Genomic DNA, 14,944 nt, shown 5'->3' on the forward strand with positions numbered 1-14,944 from the left:
GAGTGAGTCAATTGCTCACTTTTCTCACTAGTTGCACAAATAACTATTAACTTTTAGTTTATTATGAAATGGGCCCCGACTTCAAATATCAACATACTGTACATCTGTTACTATAATACAGATACTATATACAACAACCATAGATCACGAAATATGAAACAAAATCTTGTAACATGTTTTAAATTGATCAAGGAATCTCTTCGTAACAACACGACAAAATTTCTATTAGATACCTCATGAAATAAAACTCTGTTAATTAGGACGATAATTAAAGCAGCATTAAAATATGGTGCAATGTGATTTGCTTGCTTTGAAGCTGTGGAATTTGAACATCAATATTGTATTTTATAAATTGTCTGTAGTATAAAAACTTAATAAGGAACTCATTATTATTTTTTAAACTTGGTGCTTTTGTATTTATTCAAGAGAATTTTCATTTTTCGGTTGGCATTATTGTGTTTGCATTAAAACCTTTGTAGCCTATTATAAAGATCATTATTTAATAGATTATAGTTGTCATTTACTGTTTCAGTATTAATTTATTGCCTACATATTATTGTCTGTAAAGGTTTTAGCGAATTTCGCTATAGGGAAGTAGCTATTACCACCATAGTACTCATGGTAAGACCTGGACCCGGGGCCAATTTAATTTTTCATTTTGAGGTCCCTAGAGGCCAAAAACACCATCCGTTCAAATGCATATATTTATATGTATATATATATTTAAGTATATGTGTCCGTTAGCGCGATAACTCGAGCAAAAATGATCTGATTGTGATGAAATTTGGTACAAACGTGTAAACCTAAGTTTATTCGAACGAGTTGGTGATCCAGCATAATCGGACCATGGGAACGGGGGTTAATGGGGGGTTTTATGGGGTAAAAATGGGGTTTTCCCATTTTTGACCCTGCAAAAAAATTTTGCAACTTTTTTTCATACCGTTTTGTAGAGCTTAAAAAAGAAATAATTTAGTATATTGAAGCGCTTTTGTATGCCTAACGATCACAGAGATAATTGAAAAATATTGTAATTTAATATTCCCATGTTATTTTATGGAGAAAATGAAAATTGTTTTAGTTTACTTGTTTATGAATATATATTGATGAAATTTGGCAAATTTATTTATTTCATCCTATAATATTGACGCATGGTCAAAAAACACTTTTAACCTTCCCCGTAGCAGCAAACCTAAGCACTCGTTAAATCTAATATTATTTAAATGGGGAATAAATATGTCTTATTTATAGAAATATTTTAGTAAAAATGTAATCAGACAAGTTGAAATTCGCTTAGTATGCATGTTTGCTGCGGCGGGTGTATTTTTTTGATATTGCTGTCATTATTAACTTTTCTATAAAAAATTGTGGTTTTGTAAAAATGGTGGAACCATTGTGAATATAACAACAAACACAAATAAATAATTTATTTATTATTTTTAAGGTGTTGGCAGTCTTTACAATCTTGCATTATTTGCCCGTCTCGGTCCCACATCCACATCCACACAGGCCTTGGGCACGGCCACCTCTAACTACGCAGTATTGCCACTTTTGGGGATTTTTCACCAAATTTTTTCTTAAGCCTTGGGGATTTTTTTTGGCGGATTGTGTCTGTTGGAGGATTTTTGGCGGATTACTGGGATGTTATCGAATTTATTGGAGATGTGATTTTGAGTCAGGAATAAAGTTACAGTAATATAGTTAAAGAGGGATTACAGACAAATAAACCGCGGAATTGCAGAATAGATGATGCAAACCGTTTGTTATCAATATTGTCCAGACATTTAGTAGGAATATACAACATGACTCATTTTGTAAGTCATAAGTCATTTATTCAACCAGATTTACATAGTTTACATGCGTTGGTTATGTCAATTATAGTAAGTTGATACATAAAATATATCAAAAATTCCTTTTACTACATGCCATAGCTATATTACAGTTACATTTAACACATGTTACACACATGTTACATGTTACTTACATTTGGTTTACATTTTAATTTTTTTGTATTCACCCATTATGCCCATGATTGCCCGTTAGCAATAAACTCACGGACACGGTAGTAGCATTTAGATATTAGTAATTTCCGGAGATTTTTCTTAAAAATGACAGGGTCTGACTCAATTTGTAGATGTTTCGGCAAAGCATTGAAGAGCAGGATTCCGTTATAATATTGATGTTTCTTGAAAAAAGTTGTAGAATGCTTAGGTATCTGGAGATTGAGGCTGTTTCGCAGAGAACAAGATCTGGGCGTTGCAAAGATAGAGAAGCTGTTTAAAAAAAGAGTGTTTCAAGAATGTGCAAGCAAGGAAAAGTTCAAATACTTGAACACAAAAAGAAATCTTTACAAGAAGTTCTGGGACTGATTTTAAAGATAGTTCGAATTGCTCTCTTTTGGAGTCGAAATAAAAATCTAGTTTTATCATTCTCGCATCCCCATGTCGGTACTGCGTAGACCAAATGGGGGAAGATGACACCATAATATGCTGTCAGAAGGACATTCTGATCGGAGAAATGTGACAGTTGCCTTAAATGGAAAATGCCAGACCCCACTCTCATGCATACATTGTTGACATGGTCATGAAATCTGAGGTTTTTGTCTAATACTAGACCAAGGAATTTTACGCTGTCCGAAGAATCAATTTCTACATCGTCTAGAAGGATGTTTGTAGAAGGATTGCCTTGGATTGAAAAACGGAGCAATTCAGTTTTTTTTGGGATTGAGGTTCAGTAAATTGGACCTATTCTTATTCTTATTAACGTTATAGAAATGAGTTCCAGTTATTTACTTGCAGTTTTACATATTCATGGGGATAACCATAGCCTCATAGTCTAATCCACTGAGCGAGAGATAAAAGTTGTTCAGTATAATAACACGCACACTTATATTCTTTGTCGTGGCGACTAAGTCACCAAATATGTCCGTAGCCATGTCCGTAACTTAACTTTAAAACTGATTTGATCAACAAGTTATACATGTATAATGTATAATATGTTAGGAGTATGTTTAATCTATGGCTAAATAGAAGGAACTCACAAGGAGAGCTTACTACTCCATGATAAGGAACGTCATTTCCGCTATTCAATGTAACTTTTTTTAAAATTCCCATTTGTTTTTCTTCTCCGATTCTTCATTCTTCCTTCCTTCAGCTACAGCTTTCAGCAGAGCCAGAGCTTCTTCTTTTCGCTTCATCCTCGTCTTCGCGTTGAAGCAATTATTCGACGTCGTGATCCTATTTTAATTATTAGTGGATTTCTTACGTATAATTCAATTTAGGATTCGGAAAAATGCCTCCTAAATTTGATCCCAGCGAAGTTAAAATTGGTAAGTCTTGAAATATACAAAGAATATTTATGAAAATCCAGAGATAAATTTTGGCTAGGTTAGTTGGGCTAACTCCACGTGTCATTAAATTGAACTTTTACTCAGAAGTGAAGCATATCTCATCACATTACTGCTTTTATGCTGAAGTTGTAAGTTAAGAAGTAGAAATATCAGCACGTAAATTAATATCGTCTTCGCAGTCAATCTTTTTGCTAATTTGGGCCTAAAACTAGCCTTATTTACAAGGCTAACCTATTTTGTTGCCTAGTTCAGGGAGATTCAACTAGTAGGCCTACGAGTCTAGGTACCGGTACTCTTCTCTATATTAAGTGTTGCCTTAACTGTAGATTTGTTATTTTAAGATCAACTTCAGGGTTAACTTATACCTACAAGAATGGTTTAGAAAATGAGAGCTTGCCAACATGTGGCTTTGGTTGCCAACTTCCTCCTCGTCAGCACAGAGCATATTTTAAGGGAATCCCACTGGGCGACAGTGGCACCTTGGGGGTTCCATCCCGGAAATCTTTGCATAAGTTAAAGTGAAAATCACACATTTCTACGTGTCTTTTAATGAGTTTTCAAATTATAGCCTATTTCCTTGTAAATAGTACATACCTATAATCTCACTTAATTAACTTGTGTATTATAGTACGATGTAACAGGCCAAGGCAGGTGTAGGCACATGATCCAGGCTGTAATCCTCTTAACCACGGACGGTTGACCTGTCAGTTCTAGATTGACCCAAGAAGGGATGAGAAATCGAGATAAGACCTTCCTGATTTGATTACCCCCATTATAACTTACCCTGCATAGCTGAACTGTTGGCGGCGAATTTTCATCTCTATCACTGTCGCTGTCAAAACGTATCGTTTATGGGTTAAATTTAAATTTAATTGAATTTAACCCTTGAGCGGGCGCTTGCAGAGTTTTCCTACGCACTTGTAGTTTTGTTGATATAAATATGCATAATGGGTGTAAAGGCAGTCATGTCCGGCTCTGCACTTCAACGCATCTCATCCCGGGAATGCCCCTATGCTATTTTTACCCCCGAATTCCTCCTCATTTTGTTGTCAGTTGCAATTCAGTGACATGGTGTCAGTTTGCGGAGGTTTAAGTTACTCCGCGTGCGCCCTATCGCGTAAGTCCTTAGCGGGGAGTTTATTTTCTCATGCGCTCTTGTGAAACTGCGTGTATATTTTATACACACAAAATTATAAAACATGTTTAAATAGCCTTGGCCTACTATTTCATATATACCGGTAAGTTAATTATTATCAAATTTATTTTGTTTGCATGTAAATGTAGGCTTTTGCGGAACAAAACTCCGCGCCCGCCCTCTCTCGTAACACCCACAGTAATACCTACTATAAAATTGCGCATTATGTTTATTTGAAATATTAGGTAGGCCTACTCAAGTTACACTTAAATAATGTTATTAACAAAGAAATTAAGTTATGTTTCTGATTAGGTTATTTTAACATTTACATAGCCTATAATATTTCATTTTAATAACAAGCAAAATGGGTAAAACTTATGCTGTTTAATGTTGCTGAATAAAACTCCGCATGCGACGCTCCCGTCATACTGGTGAAGCGACTCTTCGAGGGTCAATTGTCAAAGCCTAACCAAACTTGCTGATAATGAAAAATCGAAATAATTGACCCATTCAGTGCTGACTACATCAATTGATGTAGTACGTCATGAGCACCCATGGCGGACTACATCAAAAGCTGTAGTCGCGCCACTGCAACTATATTGCTTAAGTGTGAGCTCAGATATAGACAGGGAACGTTGTATCGCGCGTCAGCCTGTTGTGCCAGTTCTCGGGTTTATTTTGGCGCAAATTGTTTTCAGCTCCAGGTTTTCACTTTGGCACGGGACCATGGTAATCTCGTACTTTTCTGTGATGTGTGTAAATGCGGTGGGTGGGGTTGTAAAATAGTTTTGAATAGTTTTTAAATTTAACGGTATTACTGTGGGTGTTACGAAAGAGGGCGGGTGCGGAGTTTTGTTCCACAATAGCCTACATTTACATGCAAACAAAATAAATTTGATAATAATTATGAATGAAATGTATTTGGTATGTTTATACCTACACAGTTTCACAAGAGCGCATGAGAAAATAAACTCCCCGCTAAGGACTTACGCGATAGGGCGCACGCGGAGTAAACATTGTGTATGAACTAATATTTTGCATTGACGATCGTTCTAAATGACACCTGGACTGATTGTAGGCCTATATAATTCTCTATGGTTATTATTCCAATAATTACCAACTTTTGTGTCAAGAAACAAGTTTGTGGGTCGTTATATACAATTGTGACAGTAAAAGGACTACTTCTTCTTCGTGGGGACTCAGCAAACCGGCCCCACCGGCGGACTACATCAATTGATGTACCGGAAGTGACGTCACCAATAATGACCAAAATGGAGGCCTTGGGATCTTCTTATGACATTTTGGATGCATTCACTTAATTTACTTGGAGATTTATCAATAATCATATTTCAGCACTTTGAGCACGCAATACTAACCCATTTCAGCACTGAACGTGTTAACAGGTTACCACCTGCCTAGATTTAATGTGATGAAATAATCAAACAAGATTCCAGTGACTGACCAGGTGATGTTGTTGTTGCAGTGTTCCTGCGATGTGTGGGAGGGGAAGTAGGTGCTACATCATCATTGGCCCCGAAAATTGGACCTCTGGGTCTGGTAAGTTGCTTAGTTTTTTTAGCTGTCGCTTTTAATTGTTTCTTTTATTACATTTTGAAATATGCTAGGCCTACCGAAATTGGAATTAATAACACGTTTGCAAAGTTGTCTGTTTGATCGTAGCCTATTGTCATAATATGTTCCTGCCCTAAATTAAATATAATTACACGGGTTACATGATCGCAGCTACTAAAAATCATTAAACGAGAATTTCTATCAACTGTAAATGTAAGTATGTAGGCTTATAAGAACTTAAACACAAACATTAAGATTCTCTGACACTAAAATATTTAGGGCTAACAAATTAAAAAAATAAAATATTTACTAGGCCTTAACCCTTTCCACTCGGATTAGTTGACCCCTTGTTGTCCCATACGCTTGCATTTATTGCCATGCAAAAAAACATGTTTTAAGTTTTGTGTACATATACTGACTAAAATAAATTATTTGTTGTACTTGAGGGCTTGATTCTTATTCAGCATAAAATTGTACACAAGTAAAACAAAATATCAAAATTAATATACCCATAAAATATTTTTTGTGTGGTCATAATATAAAAAAAGCAAAATAAAATGTACAAAATATTTTTTAGGAGGCTTTTTAAAAAACGTTAACACATTTTCAGGATTTGTAAAACACTTTATCAACATTAGTTATCTAGTTGCCAATTCAAATCAGCCATTACAAGAAGGATTAGGTGTATTTTTAATGAAAAAATGCATTTTCAAACTTAGATTTTTTGGTGATTTTGGTCGTCATGGTTACTATTTACACTTCTCTATTCTTTAATCCACAGCTGACTAAATAAACTTACAATTATTTTTCAAGCTACCAAAGACATGTAAAATGAATAAGGAAATCATCAAGTTTGTATTCAACACAAATTCAAAACATGCAAACACTATATAAAAGGGATTTATTATTATATTATTATATTATTATATAATTATATTATTATATGGGATTAAGGCTTTACAACAGTCTACCCACTAATTTTAAAGAAATTAACAGTATTTCAAAATTTAAAAATGAGTTCAAACGATACCTTTTACAGAAAAATTATTATAATATTTCTGATTATTTAAATGATAAGTAAATATATTTTAGTTTAAGCTATGTGGATTTTAGTTTTGTTATGTAACTTAGTGTTTAAGATCTCTGACAATATCACCTGTTTCACCAGCTAACGCTGGATCTGTGAAATGTTTTGTGATAATAAAGTAATATTTCATTTCATTTCATTTCATTTCATTAATAAAAAGCCGATGCTGAAAATGTCGCGGCGGCCGCGACATACGAGTGGAACGGTCAGACGTGAATGTCGCGGTAGCGGCGACATACGAGTGGAAAGGGTTAAACACAAAAGGCCTAGGCTAATTTGTTGTCTATTTGAAACTGACTGAACAGCTACTAATTTTGTCATTATTTCTGTTTGCTCTATTAAATCTTCCGGAAAGGATTTACCCACATCATTCCCAAAAGGATTGCCATGATGATCAATCTTAGGACACCTAATTACACTACTTAGGTAGTGAGATGATTTGAACCTTTGTTCTGAGTAATCCTAAAAACAGTTATGTACAGTTTTCTGTACATAGCCTATGACAATAGAAAATCTAGGCTACCCAAACTAACCCCGGTCTGTGTTGTATTTTAGTCTCCCAAGAAGGTCGGTGACGACATAGCCAAGGCCACTTCGGACTGGAAGGGTTTGAAGATCACAGTTCAGTTGACCATTCAGAACAGACAGGCCACCATCTCCGTTGTTCCGTCGGCTGCGTCCCTCGTCATCAAGGCACTCAAAGAGCCCCCACGAGACAGGAAGAAGGTTAAGAACGGTCAGTAATGTTAGCTTATTTGGACTAATTCTTACCTAAAACTGCAAGTAGTTAATTTTGTCTTGGACAAGTCTTATTTCTTGAGAATAGTCTGCGATGATGATCATTCTTAGGACACCTAATTACACCTTGGAGGTGGAATGATTTGAAATAATATCTGAGCAGCCTTGATTGTTAAATATATTTCATTAAAGTGTTAAATCCGAAAGAAATTTGTTCATGTTTGTTCATACAGATCAACTTTTAATATCAAAGCGCAAGTTTTACATTGTGTTGACTTGGGGGCTTTCACCAAATGTGTCCCAAAATCTTATCTGGATAGTCGGATAATTTATGAGACAACAGGCCTAAAATGAGATCATTTTTGTATCTGAGAATTTGACTCAATATTTTTTTGATAGTGATGGTTATGGATAGACCTAACTGTTAGTGTAAAAAAAATAGGTTGAGTCGAGCTAGGCCTACATTTTTTAATAGGACTTTTTTACTGCGCAAAGTTTTTCTAATCTATTACGGTTGGCTTTATTATGATTTTCAGTAAAACACAGTGGCAACCTTCCTTTTGAAGAGATCCTCAACATTGCCAGGGTCATGAGGCCTAGATCCATGTCTAGGAAGATGGAGGGAACCATCAAAGAGATCCTTGGAACTTGCCAGGTAAGACGGCATAGAACACATTTAGGCTTATGGCTTACATATTTTCCTCATAGTTCTCTACTGCTACAAATTTGAGTTAAAATTAGATTTTTATGTTTGACGTGGAGATCTTAGCTATTCCTGCTACTGATATTAATATTCAAACACTTGATCAAATGCAACAAGACATGATATAAAGCTAAGTTATTGTCCTTAGTTTTACTTTGGGCCTACTCTGTTTAGGTAGCCTTCAAGTTCAAGAAATTGTGAGGAAGTACCGATTTAGATTTTTAATGTCTCAAAATAATTGAGACCGTTGGTAAATTGATTAATTATACATATTTTAGTTTGTAAATACCCAAGGAACCTTTTACAACTTGTATTTGTATTTTTGTTTGTATTTTACTGTTAACTTCTTATTTATTTCTATAATAGGAAAGTATGTTTCTTGAAAACCTTTTTTCTCAGCTCGTGTGCATCGCAGGGAAAATCTACGCATACTGTTAGAAAGATATTTTCCTGTAGATTTGAAGAATCTCTTCATTATAAATTAAAATAGGCTAAATAATAAGGACAAAAAATGAAAATAAAATTTAAAAAAATTTACATGGACCTTTATGGGTTGTCATGCTGGTGACAAAATATAAACAGAACATCAAAACAAATGGAAGAAATGAAGAAATTTCAATCACATATTTTATTTACAGCGTGTTGTGAAAATAGAGTAGTACATTACATATTTTTGGTCGAGTTTTCGACCACTGGACGACCTCTAGTTACTTTTAATAGCCTAAGTTAGTATGTAGTCTGCACACTCCTTAGATCTGCCTTCGGGACTGTTTCAGTCCGCTGACGCGTTGTTGGTTATCGAAGGTAAATGAGTCATTGGTGTGCTACATCAGTATACCTCCTTGATGGAACCTTTACTGCCTGACCAATGTCTTGCGGTCTGTTCTGTTGAGGGGACATTAAAAATTAATAATGCTATAAAAAGTCCAGTGACGCTAAAAGAGTTCTGTTCTGTTCTTCTGAATATATGTTTGTACTGTAGATCTAAAATACTTCTGTTCCTTTTAAGTATTATACTTTTAGCCTAATAATACGTTAAAGATATTATGAAAACAAAATATTGTGTGAATTAAGAATTTCTTGGTCTTAAGCTATTTGATTCTTTTATTGTAATGTTAACTTACAAAAACAAAATTATAGGCCCTAGTCTTTAAATTAGCCTAGTAGGTAAGTTCCAAATTTCTGAAGGCTCCAAAAACCTTTCTAGATAATAGCACGAGAACGTTGTTAACCTCCGTGTATAGAAATTCTTTCATCTAATGCGGTTGTTTTTTTCACAGTCTGTCGGTTGCACAGTGGAAGGCAAACCTCCTCACGAAATCATCGACGCGATCAATGATCACGAGATTGAAGTTCCAGAAGAGTAAATTTGTAAGTATTTCTGATGTTCTTGGGTACTATCTGGCTCTTGGGCGTCAGCTCAAAACTTTTCTAACAAATTATTTTTATGAATTGTTGTCAACCACATTCAGTGTTGCATTTTTTCCCTAAATGAAAATGAACAACGGTAGGTTGCTGTGATGTTAAATCTTAGGACACCTAATTACACCTTTAAGGTGAGATGATTTGGAAACCTAACTGAGCAATCTCATCTATGATAAAGAGCAGGCGGTAAATTAAGGGTGAATCGTTTCTTATTCACTATCTTTGTATCGTCCCTATACAAGAAGAATGAGCGTATTGGCTTGTGTTAGACTCAAATTTAAGCCGTAAATATCAGTGGACTCTTATCTTAAGTGTGCTTTGATTATTGTCACCTGTTGCAAATCTCGTAATTTAGTGATACTTCTCCTAAAAATTGAAGTAAACCTCCTTTCTTGGATCCTCTCTTGTGCTTTGATTATTGTCACCTGTTGCAAATCTCGTAATTTAGTGATACTTCTCCTAAAAATTGAAGTTAACCTCCTTTCTTGGATATTAATGTCATTACTGTGTTATCCTTCAAAACCATGGCCTAAAGCCATCTTTTTACCTAAGACATCATTTATGGTATCATCCTGTTTTAGAATCCTAAATGCTAACCGAACAAACTAGAATTTACCCATGAAACGACTTAGCTAGGTAGCGAAATAATTAGTGAAGTTAAAGTATACAACTGTGACATTGAGACGATGCTGTAACAATTTAGTCATCTCCCCTTGAGGCTCGTGGAACGTATGCAACACTAAAGCTAAGTTGAGTTTGGGCGTTTAGGATCCAAAAATGTATGGCATGAAATTCAGGATTAGTCAAGGTTATACTGTGGCAATGACATCACATAACAAAACTATACTTTAACTTGTGGTCCTAAATACATTATTGATTGAGCTGAGTGTAAGACAGTTGAGCACCCAAGATCACAGTATGGTAGGGGATGGCGTCCCACCCACCACCAGGGCTCTTCTGTTAGGTTGTTCTTTCATTTGAAGCTGTCATTTCACTGATGTGTATCATTAGGCAAGTTGAAGTGTTGGTAAATTTTAAGTTAGTTTAGTTGCTTCATTTTAAGATTACCACCAAATAGGCTAACACAGGAACTCACAACAGCCGAGTGATGGAACTTTACATTATAATTAACTCGACAACAAAAACTTGCCTTAATTAAAAAAAATAACCCCCCTTAACTTGCTGGAATTATCACATTTTACCAAGTAAAAGTTTACCATGTACACATTTTACCATGTAAAAGTTATTTTACATCTTGATTACATACAAATGCTTCTTCAAGTTTAAGTATGCTGAAGTTTAACGGAATCTTTACATTAAACTGAAAGGTCTTGCAAAATATTTTAAATATGAGATTGCCATGATGACTAATCTTAGGACACCTAATTACACCTTAAAGGTGATATGATTTTGAAATGATGGCTGAGCAATCTAGAAACTAATTAGATTACAGCTATGATTTGTTGTTTAAGGTTTAATTTTGCTGAAATATATCTAAATTGTTTTATTGTAACTTAAACGGACAAAACAAACCAAAATAAAGAACATGATTGCCATGATGATTAATCTTAGGACACCTAATTACACCTTAAAGGTGAGATGATTTGGAAATAAATTCCTGAGCAATCAACAAACTTTCATTACAGCTAGGCTACAATTTGTTGTTTCAGGTTTAATTTTGCTTAAACTTATCTGAATTGTTTTATTGTAACTTAAACGGATCTCACAAAACAAAATAACTAACATGATTGCCATGATGATTAATCTTAGGACACCTAATTACACCTTAAAGGTGAGATGATTTGGAAATAAGTTCCTGAGCAATCTACAAATTTAATAGAACACAGATGAACTGTTATTAGACTCATATTAAAATATTGTAGCTATTTAACTATAACTATCATCTATCTATAATCAATCTATTGTTCTAAATATAACAAACTTAGTAAAATAATGCCATGATGATTCTACTTAGGACACCTAATTACGCTGGGATGATTTGAAAAGTACCCTGAGCATTCTGTCAGACTTTTGTTAACTTGTATACAAACTTTATTGAATATAATTTCTTTTTTGAACATAAATTTTGAACTTAATTAGATCCTTAAAACACAATATTTTACTTTTCTCGTAATAAATAAAAGTCCTACTGTATCACATAAAAGACATTAAACATTTTAAGAGTGCAGAAACGAAATATCAAATGTTGCTAAGTCACCGATTTCTTGGACTGATTGTTCAAAAAAAAACCTGGAGCATTTACTTTCTCAAAATACAACCAAAATAGTTTGTAGTTAATCTGTGGTATGACAGCTTCAAAGTAAAGCAGACTAAAAAGGAAAAGCCCAGTGGAATAAAAGCCGCTGAGGAGAAAACCTCAATAAAAAACTTTTAATATACAGTAGGAAATAGTCTGTAAGTTAAAATTGTATCGTTGCACAAGTATTGTTTTGATTTGTAATTTTGTTTCCAGGTTTTATCGCTGTTGAATAAAAAAACTTCAAAAACAATTTTGACTTTTTTACTACCCTGTTAAAATTAAGAATTATTATCCCAAGTACCCTCGTTGCACCAAATCTGCATCTTAAAGTAGTCTCCATTAAATGGTAAAAATCTTAAATCATTATGTCTGGTTATATTCAAAGAGGTCCAAAATGAAAGAAAATCTAAAATGTTAAAACCATAACCAACATTGGCTCGATGAGTCTCTGGAGGTTTGCTGCTTTGAGGTACAATAAACATGTTGTTTTAGACAAACTGAAAAATATAACATTAAGAAAATGAAATACTAAGTTAATGTGTCAAATTTGCTTCAACAGCTATAAACATCCTTTTAGTCTTAAGGTTGATTTTGTATCCATTTTCGGGAACATTCTCAATTATCCAATCTGCTTTCCTTAAAAACATTTTCTAGCTAAATAAAAATTAATCTCAGTCTTTTCTAAAATATTGTACAGGATGAGTCGTAAATTATTCTTAAATTTCAGTTTGTTCATTTTGCTTGAGGAAAGGACTATACTGTATTTTGACACCTACTGTAATTTTACTCATATCTATAATCTTAATAAAAAATAATATTTTAAAAATAAAAAAATTATGTTCTTGGTGACATCAAAAACTTGAACAAGTTTAAATTGGTAAGAGGTAAAAGAAGTGTTGATTAGTGGTTATAATCTGACTCTGTGAAATCTTTGGATCAGCCTCAAAACTTAAGTTAAATGAAAATTTAAACTTATTTCATGTCTCATTTTGAAGGTATAAGCAAAATTTCTGTGCATGATTAAAGAGATTAATCAAGGACGCTTTGGTTCCAACACAAGAAATAATGAAATTATAGTGGTTCAAAGAAGGGATAAATATATTAAAGACTTATCAAATTATGATCAAATTGCATATTTTGTGATATGACTTGACCTTGACACAATATGTTCGCTAAGATTAAATACACAACACATTTTCAGGATGTTAACTAGCCTGAAATGAATTCTCTAATAAGAAGTGGTGTCAAAAAGATATCTTTTAGGCGAGGCTTGGCTTCTTTTATTCAATAATTTTAAGAGGTGGTGTCTAACAGATATCTTAGAGGTGAGAATGTTTTGTCCTTGAAATAAATTGTTAGTTAAATGATGATTTTGCTAAGTAGGCTAAGTGTAAAAATGAAAAAAAAATCCTCTCTAAAGTATTGTGCCACCTTAAAGTTAGTCTATATCCAAGATGTGGCACTTCCCTCTAACAATCTACTCCATTTTGGGACAAATTAATTATAGTTGGTAAAAAAAAAATATTTTTATTATGAAATTGTACCAAGTGTGGTTCACTTTTTATTGTCATCCCGAACTAAAAATGCAGTTTCATTTAAAAAGGTAATTTGTTGTAGGATCGTACTTGTTAAGTTATTTACCTACGACCGGTTTTCAGTTCAGTTCTTAGAATTGAAAAGATTCACTTTACAACTTTGTTTACTTACTTAACAGCATTGTTTTTTTACTTAACAACACGGGTAATGGACCAATGAGGTTCAAGGATTGAGAGAAAAAAAGTATAATTGTAATGCTTCAAACTTCAACTAATCAGCTGTTCAGGCCAATTTAATATTGTTGAGTGGTGCAATTAGTCTTTGGTACAATGATTGCTGCATCACTGTCGGTGGCAATGAGAGTTTATAAACGAATACATAACCTCTCCTTAGAAATGATGAGTAGTGATTGTTGGTAATTAAAAAACTGTCTAGGTAAATTAGTGTACTTTATGACCAATACAGTGGAACCTTGATAAGAAGACCCTCGATAACAAGTCGCCCTTGATAAAGAGTGTCATTTTCAAATACCCTTAAAATGATTTTACCCCTAATCACATGTTATTAGGGGTATTAGGGGTGTTATTACAAACCTCGATAAGAAGTCAACCTTGATAACAAGTCTTATTTTACAATCCCCATGAGAGTCTTGTTATCAAGGTTCTTACTGTATTTATTTGTTTAGTCTAAACATTTTTGCTTTGGATTTGAAATGAAGCAACCTTTGTATACATGTCGCTTATGTCGCTATTATAAATTTTATTTTGAAGCTCGTTTTTCGGTGACACTGATTTTTAGTGTCGACAAAAGTTTGTTTCTATTATTTTAGGGTTAATTTAATGATTTGTGCTTTACTGTTTATACAACTAGAGGACGAGTTATTGTTTGTGATTAGATCGTTAAATTTGGCTAAACGAGGTTTTAAATGACTGAAATAACAAGAAACAAATTGTAAATAAAACACGACCCCTACAGTGCACCGGACAAAACTAAAATTACAATTGGCTTCAGCTGTTCCATATAGATAAGAAAACTACCAAGGGAGTATCCAGTACCCAGTACCAGTAGGGTAGGGTTACAAGACAGGTTCCATCATACAAAATATAATTGATCAGGGTGAGAAACATCTTAAAATTGTGTCT

General features: G+C 33.9%; 2 protein-coding genes and 1 non-coding gene across 3 annotated transcripts in view; all 3 read left to right on the plus strand.

The window, feature by feature from the left end:
- LOC128996931 (uncharacterized) overlaps positions 1–14,944 on the plus strand; it is a 324,176-nt gene that overhangs the window by 179,587 nt on the left and 129,645 nt on the right. The gene's annotated exons all lie outside the window — the stretch shown is intronic.
- On the plus strand, positions 3,164–12,516 carry LOC128996936 (60S ribosomal protein L12). The gene is made up of 6 exons (XM_054422476.1): positions 3,164–3,325; positions 5,965–6,038; positions 7,696–7,876; positions 8,415–8,533; positions 9,862–9,952; positions 12,480–12,516. Exons 1-5 carry the CDS (start codon positions 3,289–3,291, stop codon positions 9,946–9,948), a joined length of 498 nt encoding a protein of 165 aa, XP_054278451.1. The 5' UTR covers positions 3,164–3,288; the 3' UTR covers positions 9,949–9,952; positions 12,480–12,516.
- On the plus strand, positions 9,321–9,482 carry LOC128997703 (small nucleolar RNA SNORA53). Its single transcript, XR_008491127.1, has one exon. It is a non-coding gene; the product is annotated as a small nucleolar RNA SNORA53 (small nucleolar RNA).

The sequence above is a fragment of the Macrosteles quadrilineatus genome, unplaced genomic scaffold (genome assembly GCF_028750875.1).
Source record: "Macrosteles quadrilineatus isolate MER2022 unplaced genomic scaffold, UCM_ALF_1.0 Scaffold_6__1_contigs__length_79288215, whole genome shotgun sequence".
In the NCBI taxonomy this organism is placed as follows: domain Eukaryota; kingdom Metazoa; phylum Arthropoda; class Insecta; order Hemiptera; family Cicadellidae; genus Macrosteles; species Macrosteles quadrilineatus.

Bases quoted from the DNA above. Each gene is read 5' to 3' on its own strand.
- LOC128996936 (XM_054422476.1), top strand. From the start codon at position 3,289: ATGCCTCCTAAATTTGATCCCAGCGAAGTTAAAATTG. The intron at 3,326-5,964 runs GTAAGTCTTGAA...TTGTTGTTGCAG, and splicing joins TCCCAGCGAAGTTAAAATTG to TGTTCCTGCGATGTGTGGGA. The intron at 7,877-8,414 runs GTCAGTAATGTT...TATGATTTTCAG, and splicing joins CAGGAAGAAGGTTAAGAACG to TAAAACACAGTGGCAACCTT.